Below are 9,335 nucleotides of genomic sequence, written 5' to 3'. Positions count from 1 at the left end.
CTCAGAAATAGGTTGCCTTTATGATACTGTAATATTTATTTATGGATGTTACGTATACATATGTATATTCATGATATAAGGGACACTAAACCACATCCCTTAGTGCCAGAATAGTTGTACACGGTACGGTGTGTGTTTTAAATCAGCAATGAGTACAGAGCAGCTCATCCAGCTTCCCCTGACAAAGTGACACTTCACTCTGCATAAAAAAGCTGAGAGAAGCTTCAAACATTTCAAGTTTTATTTCAACACTGATAGTAGGTTTGATATTTAGAAACAGTGGAAGAAGATAAACGTATTGAAAAGGAAGACAGGTTTTTGTGTAAGACAGTACAGGCACATGCCTTTATTCATTAGTGACTAACAATATGGTTAGAATTGATTACTTAATTACGGAAGCTAAAAAATTATGCTTCAAAACAATACATCTCTGAGATACAGTGCAATGCTTCTGGTGTGCTCAGCACCTCTGAAAGCTATCAAATTTAGAGATAAAGGTCCCTCGAGTTAGCAGATTGCTTAAGCAGATGAAAATGTATCATTAACAAACCACTGTTTTAGCTTTTATAAATAGCTTGCAAAACACCAGCTGGCAAGTGCCAGTAATTAGGGTACAGATACTGATCTTATACTGAAAAGATAAAAGCAAAATAAGACTTGTGTTCCAATTTGTCTTTCAAGTATGGAGAGCCTGCCTGTTTGTGAGGTGGGCATGGCTGTCATACTTCAGTTCTCAAGTTGCTACATTCTCCTACAGAAGCATAAAAACAAGCCTCAAAATCATCAGAAGGCTGTAGAAAAGAAAACAGAAAAAAGTCCATAAATACAATTGTGCATAAACAGTGAAAATCATCATCAAACAACAGCACATTCATAAATACCTGACACTAGAATCTCTAGTAAGCAATCTTTCAAAGCGTTTCAATCTATAGCATCACTGACCACTGAAAGTCTAAGCATACTGTTCTGTTGTTGACACATAAATAACATTTTGCAGTTTCAGTCCTGATTTATAACTTTTAGCAACCGTGTGTGTGTGTGTGTAAGATGACTGTTGTATGAAGTTAGATGACTGGCTTTATGCATATCTGTATGGAAGCACTGAAGCTTTCCTCAGGTTCATCCAAAAGCCTTAGCAACATGCATTAATGTTTAACTGTAGATATCTGCTTTCTTTGCTGAGAAACGCTGTCCTCAGTTTATGTATCTGCCTAGTGAGACAAAAAGCAGGTCAATGGAAACAGGACCAAACTAATTTCACTTAAACCACACAGCTGCTAGGTGGTAGTAACCTCCACTGATACTAGCTTGAATCAGATATTGAGTAGCAACTATTTGAAAATCAGTGAAATCTTTACATTGAGGTCCTCAATATATGTTTACCTCAGGCATGCTACAAGTCCGGCTGGCATCAGTTTCTTGGACCTCTTGAACCTCATTCCCATTATAATGGTCAAAAGAAAGGCTGAAACTGTAAAAAAACAATTCAGTGCATTTGTTATCTCTTTCAGAGAGGACTGTTCAGGAATATGGAGAGTTAACAAAGGTCACGGACGTGGTTTGCTATGAAACATAGTTCAGTAAAATGTGAGATCATAGAGAGAGATCTGTAAAAACATTCTTGCTTTCCCAAAACTCATTACCAGGATTCCCTTCAGCTGCAGATGAATGCAGCACAATGCTAAATCCTTCTCTGTGGATGCAAAGCAAGTTTGTCAGGTGATGAATTTGTATTCCTGTGTATCTGCATTCATAGGGCTACCAATGAAGTTGGAAGAATCCTCTTTGTTAACAGTAACATTTATGCTGAGTTACAAATACAGTGTGTCATAACCCAACACTGCAACTGTTTTTCTTACTAGCGATTCAAGGAGTTAGAACACACAAACTGTTGTGATTTTTTTTCCTTTTTTTTTTGTTTTTTAATTTTTATTTTCCTTTTAGTGTGCTGGATCTGTATTTGCTAAGCCTTAAAAACTAGATTTGAAAGTTTTCCTTTATTTTGCTCTAGGATATGGCTTAACATCTCCTGCACTGTGGTCGTAAGTACTTTTGTACTTTTGATTTGCAGCAAGGCTTGCAAACCAGGTGGGCAGCCCCAAAGGGCAAACATCATGAAAGGAATTGCATCTTCTTCCTGGACCTTTTACCTGAAAACAGAGGTAGCAACAGACCGGTCAACCAGACCTAGAGATTCCAAGTCAGGCTAATGACTGCTAAGGAGATTAAGAAAGCATAAAACTGCAAAGATAGCTACAGTTGAGTTAAAAAACTGACACCTGAAATGCTTCCTAGAAAAGGGCAGAGGCAGGGCTGACAGCTGGGTTGTATCATGCTGGCAGCTCTTCCATTCTCACAGAGCAGATAAGCCACCCAGCAAACTCTCTTTAAACTCCGCCACCTTCTGTGGGCAGTGCTGCGCTCACAGTTGTCAAAAATGAGTTTTAAACTCACTCCAACATCACGTGACAAGTTCTGGTAGTTACAAACAAATAAAGACAGCTTGCTTCACTCTCCCTTGCTCTTATTTTCTGGTCCCATAGTTATGATCCTCTCTGGAATGTCTGAAGAGCAGGCTATTCCACAGCATGGTCTTGCCAAGGGCCCCGAGTATATTCACAATTAATTAGAAGCTACAAAACATGCCTGGTTTAGTTTGTGAGCTCCCTGCATTACCAGTATTCGACTTTTCAAATGTGCCAAGGAGTTTTTAAGACATTCATCTTTTAGACCTGATTTTCCAAAGCACTGAATATTCAGCATTTCACTTTTAATCACTTAAAAAAATAATCAATAAATAAAGCCAAATTCAGCTCAGTAAACCATAAAGATAAAACTCATAAAGCAACTCAATACAGCAAATGCATTGAGTTGCATTCTCACTAACAAACTTAAGCATGAATTTCTACACCTATTGCAATCAGTAAGCAATCTGGAAAACACAGGAGCTCACTTCAGGGGCAGTGGACTCTCCTTTCCTTTTTTTTTTTAATAATTTTTTTTTTCAAGCATTTTCAAATCATCAACAGTGGATGAATGCTTGAAAAAATAATTTATAAAACTACTAGGGAAATTTGGCTCTGGTATCTGCACGCCACATACACTTGGCACATAGGACAAGTTACCTAAAACAAGGACTTGTACTGAATCATTACCTACACTATTGTACGAGGCTCCTGAGTAAGTGACAGATACTGCAGATAACCACAGTTATGGAGGAGATTTTTCTTCCTTACCCTTTGTAAAGGTTTGGGGCACTTGTCTCTCGTTCCATTCTAATTTACCCCACTAGTTTCTATGCTCAGAAGGGTCACCCTCTTCCATGCATTTAGGCTCCCTCTCACACTTATGCTCTAGTTGCTCTAGGTACTTCAGAAAGCTAAGCATAAATGAAAGCATTCTGATCTTCTACAAAATCCATAGACATTTATTAGAGAGCCTGGATTATTACATCTGACATCTACATTAGTGGAAATCATACACCAGTCCTTCCAAAACAAGGGAATTGGAAAACAATCAACATTTAGTAAGTTCTAACCTTTCTCTTTCACAAGTTCTGTATCCAAATTCATGATTTCATTGACCCATAAAAGTACAATGTTGGATGTGCTTAACAGCATCTCACACTGAATGACTACAAATTTACATACTCCCATGGCTGTGTCTTCAGTGCAAAAAAGATGTCAGTAATCTCAGTAAGTTCATGGCTGCAAAACCTGAATATCCAATTTTAGGCCACATAGGAACAGCTGAGGTACACTATGATTACCTTTACCAAAGAACCCAGTTGGTGTGAATGCTACTTTTTTTTTTTTTTAATTACATGGAAGACATTTTTACAGCTGCAGTTGATTTCAAACATAAAGCCAACAAAAATGCTCCACCATAAGTTCTAACTAAGGTCAGAAAAAGTGACTGTGTGCCAGCACAATCTGGATTACATGCCAGTTAAATGTGCGTGAAATCACAGCTTAAGCCATCAGTACTAAAATCATGAGTGGCAGAAGTTTCCAGTAACTCTTACTGCAAATCAGTTACACAAGGTGAATGATGTACCCCTTACATAGAGATGGTGGTTCCTTGCTTTCATGAGGGTTTCATGGAAGCTTGCTAGAATGATAATTACTGCATGGTTTGTACCTTTTCTTGGCAGTAAAGAAAATCACCACATCGACCACTTGTCTCATTGAGAGCTAAGGACACTCAACATCACGCAAGACTTTATCTTACACCACCTTTAAGTCTCAAGTCACATTCTGATCTGTCTCTTATGATTTCATTCCAGTACTTTTCCATGTTTCTCAGCTGGATTTCACAACACGTGCATTGTTATGTAACTACCCAGCACTGCCAGGTGGTGCTGTGTGAATGAGCCGCCTTATCTTGCCAAGAGTTCCATGCGTAAGCTCTTGAATTTTGCAAGCTAAGCTGAAGTGTCAAATTCTACTTAAAAAAAAAAAAAAAAAACTAAGAAAAAAACAAAGAATTGTCACAATGCTTAAAACAAGAGAGATTTTTACAGGCACTTCAGTGAACTCTTTTTTTATTGTTTTAAAGTGCAGTAAAACACTTACACAATGATATCTTCACATTTCTTGGGTCACGTGTTACACAGTAAGCTCCATAGCCAGCCATGGAACCAAAGGTAAGACCAGCAGCTAAAGAAATTTTACTACCTGCAAGAAAATGTTCAAGTGTTATCTTTCAACACAATGTCTTTATGCTCAGTCTACACAGTAGCTTTCTCTCTACACAGTGTTATTTGAATATTCTGAAAATTGAGCTGCCACTGTGCAGCTAACTCACCCTGTGTGAACAGAGACAGCATTTCTGTAATTTTCCTCCTAGTCATTCTTTTGTATAGCATTACTGGCAATCTCTGTTAAGCTAAAGGGTGAGGATGAGGATCTACTAACATTTGTAGTTTGGGAAGATAATCTTTGAAGAACAAACCTGAACTAGGCTATTTTTAATATCATGCATACATTCAGAAGCATTTTTGTAACCTTTCTGGTCTATCTATTCATTTTTACTGTATCTTATAGCACTTGGGATTCTCTGAAAAGTGACACTAAAGCCATTATGGTCAATGCATATAAAGGCTAACCTGGATGCCATGCTATCACTGACATTACATTTAATAAAGATCTAAAAAAAATTCAACAGCAAAAAAAAAAAAAAACCCAAACAATGAGATGGCAATGAGGATGAAAACATGTTTTTTTTAAATCAATTTGACATTTCCTTTCAATGCTATTACACAACTGGTTCATGAGGTCCACAGTTTCTGCAATATGTTTGGTTTCTGAATAGGCATTTGACTTGGTACCATATGATAAAAGTGCAGAATCAGCACAGCAGGCAATATCTGGATTAATCTGATTCCAAAATGATTACAAAGGAAGAATCCAGAACCCCAGAGGACATATAGATTCCAGTTCTGTTATACTGAACATTTTTAATCAAGAATCTGCAAGAAAACAGAAATCATTACTGATAAAAATAAATAAATCACATTTTCCACAAGGACTGACCAGCTACTGAAGACAGAAGAAAACAAGCAAATGGGATAGTTAGTGAGAGCAGACAGGGGGGTGAGGGGGAGAGGGGGAAGATTTTCATAAAGTAAAGACATAAAGCCATTTATTTAGGAGCAAACATGCACACACTGCGCAGGGAACTGGTGATCCCCAATCCCAAGAATCATAACGGATAATGCCATGGTGAACAAGACTGCTGCACTGCTGGGACATTCACCGTGGGACAGTGAGCCGGGAGCTCCGGCTGTGCTCGGCACAGCTGCGACCTCTGCCGGGGCGCTGCATTCAGCTCAGGAAGGCTGCTGCCAGCTGGGCCGATTTGCAGCAAGTACCATCGACATGACTCAAATGTGGAAAACTTGCCTTAAAGTACACGACAATTTAAAACCTGGTTGCCTACGTTACAGTGAAAATGAACAGCGTTAAAAATGTCAGGCATAATTAACCATCAGGGCAGAAGAAGTAAATAAAAAGTACTCTCCCCGGTGTGCATTTGAAATCCCCAAATCAATCCCACATGGCTCTACAGAATATATGTTTTAATTGAAGATAACCTATTGTGCTTAACACAGGAACAATTAAAGGAAATGAAATGGCACAAACCCATCAATTGAATAAATAGAAAGAAGCGACCACTTAAGCATAAGCTGATCCAAGCAAATCTTCTAGCAGCACAGGCTGGATTTAAGATGCAGTCGTGTTCACTACAGCACAAGTTACACACCTTTCACCATTTCTTTTTCAAGAAACATAGCAGAGAAGGAAGAGATTCCCCAAACTCAACATATCAGCACTCACCTTTACGAGTGTATCCTATAACGCCTCCAACAGCCAACACAGCAGCATATGCAAACCCAATCCAGTCAACAGCCATGGTCCCAACTGCGGGGGAAAAAAACATATTGCAGCTGAAGACTTGGGTAAAAAAACCCACATTGTTTAAAGTGTTCTAAATAACATCTCACTTTGGAAGTCGTGCTTTATTACTGTATCACGCCATTCTAAAGACAAAGGTGCATCTACTGGCTGTCACATCACCTTTTCACCAGCTGGGGCCCTTCCTTACTCCTCAGCACAGAGGCATACCTTAATTCTATCAGGCTGTTCCCAGACAAAAATACACATATGCAAGCAGCAAGCTGGGCACTAGCTGAGCACGGGGTTTGTTGCACTGTGCTTATGGCTGGTCAGAGCAAGGCTCAGCGCTCCTTCACCCTGGTCATACTTGGTGATAGCACAGCCCTGCAGCACAGCACGGATTGGAGGTTTTCAGTACTTCTCTGTAGGAAGGCTGTGCTTTTCCCTTCTTTCTCCCAAATCAAGTGCATTCTTAGTTTTGAGCGTGTACTTTTTCCCTGAGCAGGTGCATCTAGCACGGATGGGACGGCAGGAATGAGAGCACACCATCGCCTGGCGTCAAGCCTTTCATACTAGAAGGAGGGACTTACAACAATCCCTGCACAGCTGCAGTTCTCTCGGGAGCTACAGGGCTAAACGAGGCCGCGCTACGACATCAGCCCTGAAAATGGGGTCAGGGGCCGGGCTCATAGCTGCCCTCTGATCCGCCACCGTTCCCGGCCTCGGCGGGCCGTGCCCAGCAGCGGCTGTCCCTGCGCAGGGCGCTCCCATCCCAAGCTCCGGCCCCGCTCCCGCTGAGGGCGGGCAGCGCCGCTCCCTCCAGCAGAAAGGAGGCGGCCGCAGCACAAACCCATCGCTCCCCCCAGAACCCGCTCGCCCCCCGCCGTACCTCTTTCCGACGCACCGCCCCGTCCCGCCCCGGCGCCCTCCGACCTCCCTCCGCCCCGCCCTCCGCCCTCCGCCCTCCCAGCGGTCCGTGCTCAAGGCTTTGCGGGCGGTTTCCGTCCTTCTCCGGGCGAAGAGCGAGGAGAGCAGCGGGTTTGTGCTGCCATCACGGCGCCGTGAGGGAGGAGCGCCGTTCTGTGGCGCTTGGCAGAAGCGGGGAGGCAGAGCAGGGTCCACGCGAGGCTGTGCAGCTGCAGCCCTCGGCTCGAGGAATGCTGTCTGCTGCTTCGGGAAGCTCCTTGGGCAGCCTTGGGGCGGCTGGTCTTCGTGGTCTCCAGCGGCAGTGTGAAAGATCTGTAGTCTAACTTAGGATTTTAAGTCTGAAAACCCCATCACATCCACCCTGAAACCATGACCAAGAGCCAGGCCCAGCTCTGCTCACAGCCCCTCATGCTGGGCTCTCCCTCCCTCAATTCATTGCTCAAAGCACTTCTGTTCTCTGCATTGGATCATGGAGTCGTTAATATTGGATAAGAGCTGTAAGATCACCCAGTCCAACCATCAATCCGTCCCCACCGTGCCCACTAACCAGGTCCTTCACTGTCACATCTGCACTGTTCTTGAACATCTCCAGGGATGGTGACAACACCACCTCTTCAGGCAGCCTGTGCCAGTGTCTCACCACTCTTTTTGAGAAGAATTTTTTCCTAATATCCAACCTGAACCTCTCCTGGTTCAGCTTGAGGCCATTACGTCTAATCATATCACTGTCACACAGAAGAGGCCAACCCCCACCTCGCCACAACCTCCTTTCATCTAGTTGTAGAGAGTGACAAGGTTTCCTCCAAGCCTCCTCTTCTCCAGACCAAACAATCCCAGTTCCCTCAGTTGCTTCCCATAAGACTTGTGTTCCAGAGCCCTCACAGCTTTATTGACCTTCTCTGGACACGCTCCAGGGCCTTCATGTCCTTTTTGTGGTGAGGCTCCCAAAACTGAACACAGTACTCAAGGTGCAGCCTCACCAGGTCTGAATAGAGAAGAATGATCACCTGCCTGCTTCTGCTGGCAATATTATTTCTGATAGAAGCCAGGATGCCATTGGGCATACCTGGGCACACCTCTGGCTCATGTTCAGCTGGCTATTGATGGATACCCCCAGATCCTTTTCTTTTGTGCAGCTTTCCAGCCACACTACCCAAACCAGCAGTGTTGTGTCTTCAGAACCAAGGGTTATCTGCATGAAAATGCTCTGGCAGACATGCAGACAGGATGCGCATGCTGTTTGTACAGGGAAACCAACAGACCCAGACCTCAGGACTCAGATACTACACACGTAACTGATTTATCAGACCACTTGACGCGGTTCTTCTAGCATTTTACCCTTCTCATCTTCCAGCACTGTTTGTTGGAGCCATTCCACTGCAGGCTATTTTTGTCCATATTTTCTCATCCTTGATACTACTTTAGCTTTCTCTCAAATTAGCTATTCTTGATCGGCTGGGACATGTAGCTCAGTGGTAGCTGGAGGTGCCTGCTGTGACATTCCCCGTGCTTCCATTGTTCCTGCAAGCCAGCTGAACATAAGCGTGGCCACAGGGAGAGAAACACAATGCCATGTAATGTGAGTTGGATACCTGCCTTGTGTAGGGGTCATTTGAAAATCCTGCCAAAATCTTGTTTTTCCTTTAGATTTCTTTGCCTAAAGGTGTGGGAGTTTTCCGCTCCAAAGAGTTTGCTGGAAAGTCTATCAGTACTCTCATTAGGGTTTTAACATACTTAATTTCCACTACTAATGTCCCATTTGTTTTTTCTGTTAGCATTTAATTGTGACACAAACCCACTCCACGTGAGCTGTCCAAGTCTGCCTGCTCAGTGGAAAATAGAACCATTTTCCTTATCTCACAAGATTCAGTGGGAAGGAAGATGAAAGGTACAGCAACTTTTGGAAAACAAGCATAGGACACTTGAGGGCAGGACGGCTTCAAAATACAAACCAAATCGGGTTCATTAATCTGAAGTCCAGAAATCTTGGATTTCTTTATGAAACATTCT

The 9,335-nt window shown here is 42.7% G+C and overlaps 1 protein-coding gene across 2 annotated transcripts; it reads right to left on the bottom strand.

Moving 5' to 3' along the window:
* Positions 1–223: 223 nt before the first annotated feature.
* Positions 224–7,339, bottom strand: TMEM14A (transmembrane protein 14A). Of its 2 annotated transcripts, none has more exons than XM_048937015.1 (5): positions 7,288–7,339; positions 6,339–6,422; positions 4,575–4,676; positions 1,384–1,471; positions 224–791 (listed from the first exon to the last, which is right to left on the bottom strand). In XM_048937015.1, exons 2-5 carry the CDS (start codon positions 6,412–6,414, stop codon positions 752–754), a joined length of 306 nt encoding a protein of 101 aa, XP_048792972.1. In that variant the 5' UTR covers positions 6,415–6,422; positions 7,288–7,339; the 3' UTR covers positions 224–751. The 2 variants fall into 2 exon arrangements, with proteins under 2 accessions (XP_048792972.1, XP_048792973.1); XM_048937016.1 differs by lacking the exon at positions 7,288–7,339 and adding an exon at positions 6,989–7,207.
* Between the last annotated feature and the right edge of the window lie 1,996 nt (positions 7,340–9,335).

This window comes from Lagopus muta, chromosome 2, assembly GCF_023343835.1.
Source record: "Lagopus muta isolate bLagMut1 chromosome 2, bLagMut1 primary, whole genome shotgun sequence".
Lineage (NCBI taxonomy): Eukaryota > Metazoa > Chordata > Aves > Galliformes > Phasianidae > Lagopus > Lagopus muta.
This window is presented reverse-complemented; position numbering and strand designations above follow the sequence as displayed.